The sequence below is a fragment of the Myotis nattereri genome, assembly GCF_964212035.1.
Source record: "Myotis nattereri genome assembly, chromosome: X".
Classification (NCBI taxonomy): domain Eukaryota; kingdom Metazoa; phylum Chordata; class Mammalia; order Chiroptera; family Vespertilionidae; genus Myotis; species Myotis nattereri.
Genome location: NC_138078.1, coordinates 109,470,959 through 109,487,016, shown reverse-complemented (window position 1 = coordinate 109,487,016; position 16,058 = coordinate 109,470,959). Strand labels below are relative to the sequence as shown.

General features: G+C 41.4%; 1 protein-coding gene across 2 annotated transcripts in view; it reads right to left on the bottom strand.

The window, feature by feature from the left end:
- Positions 1 to 225: 225 nt before the first annotated feature.
- LONRF3 (LON peptidase N-terminal domain and ring finger 3) overlaps positions 226 to 16,058 on the bottom strand; it is a gene marked incomplete at its 5' end in the record, with an annotated part of 34,987 nt that continues 19,154 nt past the window's right edge. For both annotated transcript variants that reach the window (XM_081115093.1, XM_081115092.1), the window contains 6 exons: positions 226 to 673; positions 4,214 to 4,363; positions 5,390 to 5,552; positions 6,227 to 6,385; positions 8,496 to 8,617; positions 11,039 to 11,153. In XM_081115093.1, coding sequence (XP_080971219.1) covers positions 518 to 673; positions 4,214 to 4,363; positions 5,390 to 5,552; positions 6,227 to 6,385; positions 8,496 to 8,617; positions 11,039 to 11,153 — 865 coding nt within the window. In that variant the 3' untranslated portion in view covers positions 226 to 517. The remainder of the gene's footprint in view (positions 674 to 4,213; positions 4,364 to 5,389; positions 5,553 to 6,226; positions 6,386 to 8,495; positions 8,618 to 11,038; positions 11,154 to 16,058) is intronic.

Below are 16,058 nucleotides of genomic sequence, written 5' to 3'. Positions count from 1 at the left end.
AGTTACAAACATACATGTAGAAAAAAGGATACAGTAGTGCAAAAAATAAATTATTAAAACAGAAAGGAGTATAAATATTATTTTATACAATGCTTTATAAAACCTGAACTATTTGGAATAAGACCTCAAGTCAGTGAAATAATGCAGCAAGAGTATTACTATCTTTGCTTCACATTTCAATCACACAGTCATTCACTGATGAAAGAAAGAGAATTAAAGCAAAACCACTTTGAACTTTCAGAAAATTTTATGTCAAAAGCAATTTTTTTCTGGGCTCGAACACCTCTGCTGTGGGTATAGTTGTGCAGCATGTCAAGAAGTATCTCAACACAGAAAGTTTCTAACAGGTCACATTCTTTGGTCTTTCAACTGAATTTCTCTCTATAATCAACAGCAAGGTAATGCCTCTATTTGATACTTCCTTCAGTTAAGATGTTATTGCAGTTTGATATATTTACAAGATGACTCCCCTAGGCAGTAGAGAGGGTGAAATTTCCTTTTCATCAATTCACTCTCACTAGTTTTGGTTTCGTGCTATAAAGGCGAGGATGCGCCGAATACCATTCAGTCTATCCTTCAAGGACCTCATTGCTAGGAACGGAAGCTGAGCACGGGTTTCCAGCGGCAGAACTGCTAATATCCACCAGCACCAGGCTGGACCATTTGGGTTAATCTGCAACAGAGAAACAAAATGAGATCATCTTATTCCTGTGGAATTGACATCAATGTACAGGTTTGCAAAGTAGCAAGGTAAATATCCCAGGTGAAACTGCTTCTGTGTGTAGCAGAGACTGATAATTGCCCCTGTATCTACACTGAGTGGCCAGATTATTATGACCGGACAGATTATTATGACCACCTCATCAATACTTTGTTGGGGCACCTTTTGCCTTCAATACTGCAGCGATTCTTCTTGGTATTGACTCCACCAGATGTTGATAGGTGATGCAAGGAATCTGACACCATGCCTGGTGAATAGCACTGTCCAGTTCTGTGACATTTGATGGTTGTGGAACCAGTTTCCTGATGGCTCTTTTAACTTTGTCCCACAAATGCTCAATTGGATTGAGATATGGTGATTGTGGGGGCCACCTAAGCAAGGTAATGTCTCCCTCATGTTCTTGAAACCACTCCTGCACAATATGAGCACTGTGGCATGGTGCATTGTCTTGTTGGAAGAAGCCATCTCCATTGAGATACACCATCAACATGATAGGATGAACTTGACAGCAGCAATACTTAGGTATGTTGTGCTATTCAGACGTTTATAATGGCCTGGCCCTCTAGCAACTTCAGCATGAAATTATAGCTAATTTGCCTACAAATGTCAGGTGGTCATAACAATCTGGCCACTAAGTGTATTTCCCCTTATCTTAGCTGGGTACATAGCCACCCAGAAAAAGACATTTTTCAGCCTCCCTTGCAGCTAGGTGAGGCCATCAGACAAAGTTCTGGCAAATTAGATATAAAGGGAAGTGATATGTGTGACTTTTGGGTCATGCCCTAGGAAGGGGGCACATGCCCTCCACCTTCCTCTTCTCTCCATTTCCCCTAGCTAGAAGGACATGGTGATCAGGAGGATGAGGGCAACAAAGGATGGTAGAGCTTTATGAGGATGGAACTTGTGAGGATGGAATGATCTCATAGAACAGAGCTGCCCTAGGCCTCCGGGACATATATGCCTGCTATCTTGTTTAAGCTAGTTATTTTTGGTAGTTGGTTAAAGGAAGCAAATCAGTATCCTAACAGATTCACTATACTTCCTAGCCAATGTGATTTTACAAGCTGGAATCTCCACTACTCAGTCTCTTCCACTTCTAAGATTCTATTTAAGATCCTTCAGACTGATGCATGCAGCTTGTGGGTCTTCAATTTCCATGACCCCTTAGGCTTTGCATGTCTCCTAACTCCCTTCATTTTCCTGCTTCTGTGTGAAGGCACTATAGTCCACATATGCTATGTCACTATATGGGGCCACAATTACAGTTAGCTTCTCTCCTGAAACCAAGCCTATGATGCACAGCCCCAAAGTCCAATAATTCCACTTTGCAAAAATTCCAAAAAAGGGACATCTGTAATACTTTCAACAACAAAGATAATACAAATAATAATAAAAATAAAAGAAAGAAAACACATTCCCATAAGAAATGTATCCTGTGCCCAGGTTTCCTTTCACTAAAGACCTCCCCCATCCCACACAAGCCCTTCACCAAAATTCTGTTTGTCAGCAGCTGCCCAGGCATGCATTTTAGACATTGGTGACTTATATTCTACTAAGTCCGAAATGAGCTTTCTGCCCCCAATTTTCTGAAGGCTGGTTTTAGGACTGTAATGAACCACATTCTGTTCAAATTACCTACATGTGGGATTATCTGCCTCCAAATTGGTTCACTTAATTATGCCCCAACCCTCACTGCCCTCTTGGCTTCTCTGTGTCTCCATTTGGATTCATTTTTGTCCCTCACTGCAGTCTGTAATATACTCTCCCTCCTATTATCAGTGTTGAATATTAGAGGGACATATTCTGAACTTTTTCCCCCAGGATAATTAACAAAGATATTTAAGCTGATGTTATTATCTGTGGCTGTTTCTAAGAAGCCTCCTCCCGAAGCTTAGAGCATTTTTATTACTGGGACCACTGGAGCTGCAGCACTTACTGGATCAAACTGAATGCAATTTTGGCTTTTTGTTTGTTTGTTTGCTAGTGCTGCTGCTGCCAAAGCAACATGATAACAGTCCTAATAAAAAAGGAAATGAAACTCCAAATTTTAGCTTTCTGTTACTGAGTCCTTATGAATCACTCTGTAGCATCTGTTTTTTTCTGGTAGAAGATGCTGTTATCATTGCTGATCGCTATCTTCTGCCTGACCCGGGGAGAATGCTTTCCAGAAGGTGAAGGGAGACATTATGCTGTATCATGAGCTTGCTCAGAGCTCTGCTATAGTCCTGAGTTACAGTGGCCCAGAGCCAGGAGCTGGGTTATTGGGAAGCACTAATTGGCCTTTCTCCCTTCAACATTCATGATGCTTTTACATGGGGAAAGGGAGCCACCTTTGTGGTCTGGAGAGAGCAAGCCATTTCAGCCCAGTAGGAACCGGCTGGTTTTTTAAAGCCTCAGAATGCAAGAGAAAGAAGAGAATTTAGAGATCTCTTCATCTATAGCCTCAGTTCAAAGATGGGAGAAAAGTGGAGAAAGGGAAAGGGACTTAGCCAAGCTCACACAGAGAGGTAAGCAGGACTAGTCTTTTGGCAGGGACGTCAGAATAGACATATTCTATTTTATTATTGTGAAAGAGTCAGGAATGTGTGTAAGCGAAGAATTCAGAAAGTTCTGGAGGAGGTGATAATATAGGAGAACCAGTTCAGAATGTGGGAAAGGTGATTGTGGGGAAATATTTGGCTAGGATAGCTCCAGTCTTGTCCTAGAAAGAGGGTGTCCTCTGATTTATACCAGGCAAGCAAAGCTTGATGAAACTTAACCATCTCCACTTTGCTGGAGAATTTCTCATTTGCAGCTTGATCTCTCAGAGGGACCTGTTCTCCTAGGAAATAGACTGACTCAGTAGAACCCAATGAACTGCTTTCTAGTATAACTCAGCCAATGTCCATTTTCTGGTTTCTGCTCGCCCCTGATGAGGACAATGACAAGGGTCTAGATCCACAGGACTAGGCATGGAGAGACCCAGGAGTGAAAAGTTTCTGTGGACTTGTAGTTGGAATCTGTTAAGGTAGCTGGCCCTATTTCCTAGCTCCTGAAACAATGTGTGTGTGTGTGTGGGGGGGGGGGCGGTTAAGACAGTTATGAAGCTCCCTGGAAGTGGCAGCCTTTGGTCTCAGCTTCCAGGACACCCTTCTCTTAAGCCTGGCCTTTATGTGAATCTTGTCACCTGAACACATTACCATGGTGTGAATCTGGACTCCCACTCGAGGTTCTCCTGCTGATTGTGTCTGTGTTCCCATCTCTCACCTGACTTATCTGTCAAAACCTGTCTTGGATCCACGTTCTTACTGCTATACTTTAGTTCCTGGAATTCTGACCTGGGTTCCTTTTGGTCTTACCCCTGATGCCTAATGCCCAGACACACAATACCACATTAGATCCATCTTGTTCCCTGTATTTGATTTGCTAGATAACCACACATCCATCTAATCACAAACCCCAGGCTCTCTCATCTGCTGGGGGCAACCAATTACAAAAAGACAATTTATATACCTGAGGATCCGCATCTTTGTCTGGCATTGGACCAAAGTGATTGATTATCCGATTCCTAAGAGAATTTTTGAGCGAATGAAACCATGATGATGCTTGTTCATAGACACAGTTATGTAATCCCATGAGTTCAGCACAATCCTCTCCTAGAACCTGAAAGTATCAAAGTGGAAGTGAAACATTCTGTACCTTCTCCATCACTCCTAGAGCCACTATTGGTACCTGACTCTCTTTGAGCATCCATCCTGTCCCCCTACGGGAAGGCTCACCCACCTGGCTTTCTCTTCTGTAGTATGTGAAAGGCTCCTCAGCCAGATGATGGACTGTGTGTAAATACTGCTGAGGGTGGAGGAAGGATAAATATTTGGCTGGGTAAACTGGCTGAAACAGCAACACATATAGAAAACCAGAAATGCAAACTGGCCTGAGTGGAGGCGTGATCTTAAACTAGGTTATGCTGGCTTATGTTTTTCTCCTTTTCATTTTTTACATCTGCTTTCTCATTGCTTACTGGGAAGAGAGACATGAATGTGCCTGTATCTCACTTTATAACTTTATCATCCAAGTTGAATATATTTTTTTTTACTGATCAAATACTTATTAAGTGTCCTACATAGTGACTGTAAGTATAAATAATAAATAAACACAGGTTTATTATCTCCTCTTCTGCCCATTAGTCCAGAAAACAAAGGATTAACTAGACATGTCATCTTGCTGCCTTAGCAAATGACGTATTATTGGGAAGAGCTCTTAGCCAGGTTGCCCATTTAGAAATACAAATGCATGTGTGAATCTCTAATTATCTCAAAATAAAACATTTTAAAATATAAATAAATTGATAAAGCAATACACATGTGTAGACCCTGCTCCAGATCTATCCTTTGATATCCCTGACAGAGACCTAACTCTTAGTGGAATGGGTCCAATGTTTGGTCTGGCTTGGCATTTCTTATCCACAAATATAATTAAGCAACTAAGCAGGGATAGCCAGGACAAGGAGTGCTCTCACTGCCACTCTACAACCCAATGACAATGTGGCAGCATTCAATTTTGCTGCACCAATTTGATGTCAAATCCCAAGGCCCCCAAAGATGCTAAGGGATCTTTTTGAAACCATCTCCATCTGCCAAGCCACAGGAATAACCTGGCTTTGGGATTCTTGGCACTAGCCACCCTTACCTTTTGGTCTTCAATGTATTCAATATCGGCTGTGTTGTAGCCATCCCGCTGGCCCTGACGAAGGACCCTGAAGCGCCTCTTGCCTACGCTGTCAATCACTGAGCGGCCATCGGCAAAGAACTGAACATTTCTGATCTCTAGAATGCAGCCATATTCTGCAAACCTGTTTATTGGAAATAAAGTCAAGAAACTGAAATCTTCATGAGTTGTTTCCCTGGCCTCACCAAGCCATTTCTACACCATGCTGTGCCTCAAGGGACTTCTGCCTATTCACCTGTCCCAGGATCTACAGCCACAGCTATACAACAGGCAGTGCCTGTGTGAAAAAAACAACAACCTTAAGGTACTAATACAACTGCTGGTATTTATTGAGTACATTCTATGTGCTATGATACTATGCTCAGTGCTTTGTGTGCATTATTAACTCACAAATCATTCTAACAAACCCAATGATGTAGGCATTCTTATTGTACCCATTTTACAGATAAGGAAACTTGAGTCACACAAAAGGTTAAGTAACTTGTCCAAAGCCAAACTTGTTCCAAGGCTGAAGCCAAAATATGAACTCAGGCACTTTGACTCCAGAGCCCACCCTCAAAAAAAGTTTTATAGTATATGCCACCCACTTAACAAAAGAGTTATCCTGAGGTTCCTTTAAATAGGCAGCCTCTCACATACTAAACTAAGGGCTAGAGGGACTCTGATCCTTACAAATGCCTATGGTCATGACCTGGCTAAGTCTCCTGAGCTGTACCTCCCAACCTCCTGGGAAAGCCCGAAGGAAAACCAAAAGCTTTCTCCACCCACCTTCCTTGACTCACATAGCTCCTCACTTACCCCTTGACAGGATCTCCAAGGCACATGCCGAACTGTCTTGTGCCTGTCTCAATGCATCTACGAATCATCAGACGGTAGCAAGGCTCAAATATATGTAGGGGACAAGGAACGGTGGGATAGGCCATAGTACACACGAAAATAGGCACATTCTTATTTAAGCTGTAAGGAAGAGTAAATGACATGATTCTCAATGCAATGGAGCACAACACAGAAAGGCTGGTCACATGTCACCACGTGGTTCCTCCACAGGAAGGCAAGGAAACCTCAAGTGTTTGTTGTTGTTCTTTTAAAATATATATTTTTATTGATTTCAGAGAGGGAGAGAAAGATAGAAACATCAATGATGAGAAAGAACCAATGATCAGCTGCCTCTTACACAACCCCCACTGGGGATTGAGCTCACAACCCAGACATGTGCCCTGACTGGGAATTGAACTGTGACCTCCTGGTTCATAGGTCAGTGCTCAACCACTGAGCCATGCTAGTTGGGAAGAAACATCAAGTTTTGATGGCTGATAAAAAATATTGAAATGCAACTGATGCTGTGGACTGAGTCCCAAGATGGGGCTTGCCTAAGGGCTGAGGTAAAAATGGATATTCTACACAACCTAATTTGGCTAAAGTTCTCTATCTAGCACATTAACATGGTAGGTGACAGTTATACTTCATATTTTTTCTTCTTTCATGCTGTCCACTCAACAATCTCTCCAGGTGTCTTGCTGGCAGTATGGGAAAGGGTACTGGTGGTATAAGTGGACCCAGATCTCCAGAGCAATGATGGGACATTCTCTACAGAGTCACCATGAGCACCTAAAATTTGCAAAGCCCCTAGAAGTCTGCATGGGAGGGCCAGGTGGGAGGAGGAGGGAGCAATGGGGAGGTGGGAGTAATTTAGCCTAGTGATGCTCAAATACACCTGTGCAGCAGGATAACTGAGGGCCTTTATATCCAGACTAGCAGTCTGCAAAGCCCCCAGAGACTCTGGTACACCAGCTATGGAATCAGGACCCAGGAGTTTGCCCTTAACAAGTGCCACGAAGGTTCAGACACAGAGCCTGAGGGGGTACCACCAACTGGGCTGGCTCCTCCTAGACCCTGTTCTCTTATTTGTCTAGTCAATCCAATATAGGAATAGCTGAACCTATCAATAGATATAAGACCATTTGCCCAAATCTCAAAAGAATTAAATATAGGATGCCTTTAAACAGAAATTTAGTATATTTCTCTATAGTATATTCCAGTTTTTGTTAATAAGACATTAAATAATATTTGAGAGGAGGGCTCAGAGAGATTCAAGACAAACTTAAGAATCAGAAATAAAGATAAAGATGCCCTGAGTAGATGTAATATAAGTCAATGAGGAAAAAAAAGATTTTATTTCTAGCTTACCAGGAAAACATGTTGTTCAAAGTGAGAGGGACATTCAGACAAGCTGGTGGCAGTTTAGAAATGGTTCTCTACAGGGCAAGCATAAATCCAGAACAGTGTTTGCCACCGGGAACCTCACCCCCAGAATGCTGTTAGGATTCCACTGGGGTCAAGACGGGAGGGCAGCAATATGAGAGGCAAAAAATTAGTGATTGCCTCCTGCTTTGCCCACTAAGTGAGCTGTTCTTCTAGCCAGGCAGAGAACCTGGAGCCCTATTTGCATCCCCATCCCTACCTTTCACCTCTCAACACCTGTACATGGCAGAGGACATAGCACTCTTACTATTACCATTAATTAAGTACTTACTAGCCACTAGTTCATTTGATCTTCATTATAAGTCCATGAGGTAAGAACTACTATCATCCCCAAACTACAGATGAGGAAACTAAGGCCCAGAGAGGTGAAGTGACTTTCCTAGAGTCATGAAGTACATTTACTCTGTAGCAAAACTGGATCATAAGCCCAGGTCCGGCTGACACCAAAGTTCTTAACCTCATAGAACCTCCTTATGTATTTGAAAACAGTCTTCTGGACACTTAAGCTACTCCAACTTACTTCTGCCAGTGACACCAGTTACTAGTGCCAAGATCTCACCTGGCAGTGATTTGGCTTATGCTTCTTCACCAGTGTACTGGTGAATGTTGAACAACTGACTTTCTAGGGGTGGGGAAATCCCTGGTTTATAGCATTTGCTAATTTCCATGGTGCAAATACTCTCACCATGGCCAACTTCAAGCTACTGACATGATATCACTGAATGAGGAGTTAAGGATGAAGTGTGCACTCAGCTCTATGAGTTGGTATGAGTAAGACTGAAAATAGAAACATGCATATACGTACTTAGAAAGTTCTTCCATTTCCTCTTCATAAAGCCTCTTTCGTTCACTGAGTTCTTCTGGAAGGAATTTGGCTATTAGCTCTTCCATTATGACATTTTTGCTGTACTTTCTTGATGCCAAGCACTATATGAGGAAGGAGGCAATTAGATATTATACAGTCATCAGAAAAACACAAAGCACTTCTTATGCAATCAGTAGAATAGTCAAATGACCCACATATTGGAGTAATTTAGGCCCACACATTAGCAGCTGGTACTATCATAATGTATGTATTCTCTGGATGTTAGAAAAGTCAACAGTATGGTGATTACCAGAGGGGAAGCAGGGGTGGGGGAAATAGAAGAGATTAAAGGGGGAATAAATGGTGATGGAAGGAGACTTGACTTTGGGTGGTGAACCCACAATATAATATATAGATGATATATTATAGAATTGTACACCTGAAAACTATATAATTTTATTTACCAGTGTCACCCCAATAAATTTAGTGAAATTGATTATTATTATAATTAGGAAAAATATTCTAACAAGGGGAAAAGGCCTGCATTTATGTTTTAAAAATCTCACTGCTTTCTCAAAACACTGATATCAAGATCATGTTCTTGTCAAAAGAGGGGAGAAATCCTTCCCTTTCCCTTTTCTGATTATTGTGTTTACAAACCCACATGTCTCCATCTGGGACATGCTGAATGTCTATGGTCAAAAGGTTCAGGGAACTAAAGAGTAATTTTTAATCACTGATCCTTTCCTGCCCTGCCCCACCCCCACCCCATCCCAATGCTTGGCTTCTGGATATTTCAAGCCTAAGTATTTTTTTGTTCTCTATCTTAAAAAAAAAACCTCAGAACTAAATACTGGTGATTTTTAAAAAAAATATACCATCTATTTATCACTGAAGTTATGTTATAAAACATGATTTCAGAACTGAACTCGGGCTCAATTGTCACTATTACTCTCCTCCCAAACACCCCTATCACATGCAAATCCAGGCATCTGTAAGTAGAGGGCATTAAACTATGTGGACCTGACAATAAAGCATCTGCCCAGAATTTCTCACTGTGGAAGCTACCCACACATGCCCAGCAGTGGGAGTTCCTGAGTATAAAATTGCTACCTTAGGACAATTTCTCCTTTCCCAGTATGGGCTATGTTTGTCTATTCTGCACTGAGTATGATTGGAATAAGATAGTTATCTCTCCTCTCTGGGAATGGTGTAAGTGTGACCCTGTGTAAAAACAAAGTGATAGATGATAATATCTTCTAGCCCCTAAGTCTGGGACTCCACAGCATCTGCCTCCATGATGCCTCATCAGCCACTGCCACTGTGTGACTGCAGGAGAACCACCTGATTTGCCCAGTCCTGGTCTTGGGGAAAAGCAATGACTCAGGAGGTAGCCAAACAAAGGAGGTGACTGCTGATGCTCAAACAAAAACCCAGGATAGGGACATACTAAACCATTAACAATGGTTTTCTCCAGGTGAAGAGCACAATGGTAGACTTTTCTTTTGTCTGTTTATCTGAGTGTTGCGGTGTTACCGTAACACAAACATATTATTTAAGTATAAGGACCATGGGCTTCTCACCTATAATCAGGCCAGCAAATCCCACCCCTTTACCTAGGCAAGGATGATGCTGACCCTTCCCCCAATCCAATCACGCCCTCAGGGTTTTCCTGTGTGATTATTTCACTCTATTCCCTTCATTTAAAAGTTGGGGTGTTGGGGAAGCTCAACATGTGACTTCTCTGGACCTACATTCACCTAGAGATAGTCTTGTGTCCCCCCTCTCTCCTCAGGGATGACAGGGGTCAAACAATATTAATGCTGATTGTAAAATATGGCATACAAGTCCCTGGGGGAGGGAAAACAAGATGGACTCCTGGGTGTTCTTGTGCTAAAGAAAATCCCATCAGGCCGACTTGAAAAACCAAGGTGACAATTTGTGTGATTCATTTTAGAGGACCTAGAAGCTTCAGAGCTTTTCAAGTAGCCAAGGATCTGCTAATAAATAGAGTAGCTTCTGAGGGGTGGAACAAGGACCATATTGAAGGTCTGTGAGGTTTCTGCAGCCTTAGGAGTGATCTCTTCAAATCACAGTATATGAGGGACAAGAGTAGGTGGGGAGAGGTCAATGGGGGAAAAAGGAGACATATGTAAAACTTTCAACAATAAAGAATTTTAAAAACACACACACAGTATAAATGTTGACAATAAAGGGACATCAGAGCTCGTCTAAGTCCAAGCCCAGAGAGGACATAAGAGTCACACAACATTACAGTGAATTGGGTGCCATGATAGGATTAGAACAAGGATCCATGTTTATCATCAATTTAATACTTTTGTTTCCAACACAAACTTATTTCATTACCAACAGTTCATAAAAAGCTAGATGTTGCCTCATTTTTCTGAAGGAAACAGTTGAGAGGGGAGGAGTAGCTATAAAACAGGAGAAAGAGGTAGATGGTCTAAGGGATCCAATAACACACTCTCTTAAGTACTCAATTCCAAATAAGCCAATCCGACCAAAAAGAAATAATGTTTTACCTGTGAAAGACCATCTTTGCACAGTGGACATTTCGCATTGTGGTCTAGGCATCTCTCAAGACATTTCAAACAAAATGTGTGTCCACACGGTGTTGTGACTGGCTCATAGAATAATCTGAAATTTAGGAATCAAAATGGAAGAAAACTGCAATAAGACCAAAAATAAAAGACAGGGATACTGAATGTAAGCTTTTATAGTATTATTTGGAAAATTCTGTATGTTGGGGTGAGGTGTGTTGTTGGTTTTTTAATCCATGCTGTTTTTGAACTTCAAAAAGGCATTTGCTTTTTATTTCTGAGCTGAATTGTAAAATGATGCATTTACTAAAGTTTAGGACATAGTTAGATCATTTTGTAACATTAGTTCTAGCCAATCTCTTGTGGGGCATCCATACTTTTTTCAGTGTCCAGAGATAAATACCCAGAGTGTCTGCATAGATTCTATTCTAAAACATTTAGCCAACCTATTCATCTGAGTGTATGTAAACACACATACACAGATAAACACACATTCATACGTTTATCCATTTAAGTACTTTATATCACATTACAATGGAAAAATGACTCGGGTTCTTTGCTAATCTTGATTCTATTTTTTACCTAAGCAATGCCTATTCCCTGAAGAATCTTGAAATTGCACCTGTAACAAACAGATAACCGCCTTTTTATATGGATGAATCATTTTCCTAGGGGTGATAGAGTATTATTGTTAACTAGAGGCCCAAAGAACAAAATTTATGCAGTGGGGAGGGGGGAGGGTTCCCTCAGCCCAGCCTGTACCCTCTCCAATCTGGGACCCCTCAGGGGATGTCTGACTGCCCGTTGGGGATATCCGACTGCCTGTTTAGGAATTAGGCCTAAACTGGCAGTCGGACATCCTTCTCACAATCTAGCACCGCTGGCTCCTAACTGCTCACCTGCCTGACTGCCTGATTGCCCCTAACTGGCCCCCCTGCCAGCCTGATCACCCCTAACTGCCTCTGCCTGCCTACCCGATTGCCCCTAACTGCCCCCTTGCCAGCCTGGTCGCCCCCAACTGCCCCCCCTGCCGGCTTGGTTGCCCCACACAACCTGCTGCTCAGTCATTTCGTTGTCCCTCACTAACCCCCCTGCTGGCCTTGTTGCCCCACTCAGCCTGTTCAGTTGTCCATTCAGTTGTTTTGGATGTGACAGCCCCTAGCTCTTTTTATATATATATAGATGTGCTTACTGATAGATACATATGTACAATATATGTACATATATACATATGCATGCACATACACTTCAATTAAGTCCTATTTTAATTGTTTTGCGGGAGTTGGATATTTTCAAAGCAATCTGGGGGGTCCTTTTTAAAAGGAAATTTTAAATATGTTTTTATTGATTTTAGAAAGAAGGGAGAGGGAGAGGGAAACATTGATGATGGAGAACCACCAATCAGTCGCCTTCTGCATGCCCCTTACTGGGGGTCAATCAAGCCCGAAACCTGGGCATGTGCCCTGACCCAAATCAAACCCGGTGACCTCTGGGTACATGGGATGACACTCAACCTACTAAGTCCACCGGCCAGGGCTGGTGGTCTTTTTAAAAGCTATTTTGTACATTGAGAGATTCATGGATTTACTTTGCTTAAAGAAAGGCTCACTTGCAGCAAAACCACTGGGTTGGGGTAGCTGAAAATGATGGTTCAGAAGTGGGGCTCTCACTCACCAAGAGGACAAAAGGAACAGAAAGATCCTGACCAGACTATTTTGACCTTACAAGTATGTCAGTAGAGAGGAAGAGGTGGCCAGCTGCACAGCCCCCTCGTGTGGCCGTGCTGGGAAGTGCATCAGCTACCTGGCCAGAAAATAGTATCAACAACCTACCAACCCTAAAACAATTACTGATGATTCAAGTAGAACAGAACATGTTTCTCTTAAGTTAGATACCAATTACTGCAATTTAAAAAATCTAGCACTAGCATAAGCGAACTCAGCGCTAAAAAGATCAAACGCGCTAAAAAGTTAAACCCTATGTAAAGAAAAAATAAAGTTAAGGCAAATTTTATCTATATAGTATCTTCTTTTCTAAAAATTATGCAGAAGTGCTCAAGTGACATTTCATTGTACATTTAATAATGACACATCTTTCTAATGAACAAAATCTCTAACCCTGGGTTTCAATATGGTATAACCACTATTTTTAAAGTACGTGAGGAAAAAAATTAAACCCACAAACCAGAATGAAACTGAGATCTAAGAGGGATTCAGTCATTTATCCATGTGTACAGAGCTAACTGTTGGCAGATGAAAGGCTCTCCAACTTCCACTTCCAGTCGTGTGCTCTTTCTATTGGAACAGTGATTCTCAACTGTTGCTGTGTGTGAGAATCGCCTGGGGAGCTTTTTCTTTAAACAGCTTTATTGAGGTATAACTGACATGCAATAAATTGCACACACTTGAAGTATACAGTCTGATAAGTTGTAACATCTATACATGCCTATGATATCATTTCCACAATCAAATTGTGAATATACCTATCACCCCCAAACATCTCCTCGTGCCCCTTTCTAAACTCTCCCTCCTCCTCCTCCCCACACAGCCCATTACCTGGGGGACTTTAAAAAACTACAGATGCCTGGCACCACACCTTCAGAGATTCAAATCAGTTGGTTCAGGGTAAGGGCCAGGCATCAGGGCTTTTTAAAGTTCCTCAGTTGGTTTTAATGTGCAACTAGGGTTGAGAATCACTGTATTACACATTCCTGCTAATCTCTGCAGAATTGAATCTTCTGTATTAGTCTCAAGACCTAATTGTCAATGTCACCTGTGGAGCTTTAAAAATATAGACATGCTGAAGCCTCACAGGATAAAGTTTATCATTCAGCAGGTCAAGGGGAGGGGCAGAGATTTGATTTTTTAAAAAATACTCACCTGAGGATACTTTCCCATTGACTTTTAGAGCAAGTGAAAGAGAGAAGGAAAGACAGAAACATCAATGTGAAAGAAACACATCGATTGGTTGCCTCCTGCACATGCCCCAAACAGGGCTCAGGCCGGGGTGGAGCCCGCAACTGAGGTATGTGCCCTTGACCAGAATCAAACCCAGGACCCTTCAGTCTGCAGGCCAACACTCTTTCCACTGACCCAAACTGGCTAGGGATTTTTTTTCTTTTCTTTTTATTCCTTTAAAAAAATTTTAAAGAAATTGTGAGCCCTAACCGGTTTGGGTCAGTGGTTAGAGCGTCGGCCTGCGGACTGAAGGCTCCTAGGTTTGATTCTGGTCAAGGGCATGTACATTGGTTGCGGGTGCATCCCCAGTGGGGGGTGTGCAGGAGGCATCTGATCAATGTTTCTCTCTCATCGATGTTTCTGACTCTCTATCCCTCTCCCTTCCTCTCTGTAAAAATCAATAAAATATTTTTTTTAAAAAAAAGAAATTGTGAGAGATTCATACAATAGGATACTATATGTACACCAATGAAAATGAACAAGTTCTACCTACCTGCAGTAACATGGATAATTCTTTTTTTAAAAAATATATATTTTATTGATTTTTTACAGAGAGGAAGAGAGAGGGATAGAGAGCTAGAAACACCGATGAGAGAGAAACATCGATCAGCCGCCTCCCGCACACTCCCCACTGGGGACGTGCCCACAACCAAGGCACATGCCCTTGACCAGAATCGAACCTGGGACCCTTGAGTCCGCAGGCTGACGCTCTATCCACTGAGCCAAACCAGTCAGGGCGGATAACTCTTAATACTGAGGTAAAGAAGCCAGAACAAAAGAATACGTTTTGAATAATTCCATTTATATAAAGGTTTTTTTGAAAAATAGGCAAAACTAAATCACACTGTTTAGAGATCCATACGTCATGGTAAAACTATTTTCTTCTTTAAAAGAAGAGATAAAAGTTAAGATAGTGGTTTCAGGAGGAGGGAGCTGTGATTTGGAAGTGGCATCTGGGGTTCTGACAATGTTTTATTTCCTGAACTGAGAGGGGTTGCATGAGTATCATCTTTACAATATTTTATTAAGAGAATACATTTATGCTGAATTCTAACTACTAGAACAGCTAAACCAGAATGTCTCATTTCCTCAGAAATGTGAGTCTTATGTTTTTTGTACATTATTCAATAACGCTAATGATGAAGATGATGGATGAATCTGCATCTGCAGAACTATTTTTACAGATAATTTCAAAAGTGGGCCTTTAGTTCATTTAACAATGTAATCCACATAAAATAACAATGATATAGCTGGTCAATTAATTGCAATAAGGGGGGTAATGGGAGATACCTGTAATACTATCAACAATAAAAATATATTTAAAAAAATAATTGCAATTAATACTGATATCTAATAAGCAGATGAGTAAAACAGACACAAAAGAATACAGCAACTCTTTGTAAGAGCTATGATTAAAACACTTCTAATCTGAGTGGCCACAAACAAAAATGCTGCCACAGATGGTGCATAATTATTGATTTGAAATAATTCAAGGTTCAAATGATTAGAATATATCACCTTTCAAAACTCAATTCAATTCAATATTCAGGGTGACCCTACTACAAAAATTAACTGAGTAACGTGATTAGGAACAGATGGAATATTTCTCTTGCTATTCTAGTGTGTGTAATACTATTTTCCACATAAATTAATTTTTTATATTAATAGGTTGTAAATATGATTAGCTTCATTTTACTACTGAAGAAATTAAGAACCAGACAGGTTAAACAACTTATCTATGGTCAAACAGCTAGCTGGAGCTTGGATGTAAAGTCACATCTGATTTCCAAGCCTGTGTTCCTTTTCCCCTATATGACATGGCCACGACTGTGTGTACCTCTATTCCTAGAACAGAAATCACCCGTGTACTTATAGAAGCACACATTCACACACACACACACACACACACACACACACAACTTCTCTCTCCCTCTCTGTCTCCCTTCCTCTCCTCTCCCCTCATGGGAGGGGTGGGGAGAGAGAAAGAGAAATAAGAGAACTGTAGATACTAGCTAGGTAGATAGAGCTAGGTATAGAGATATACT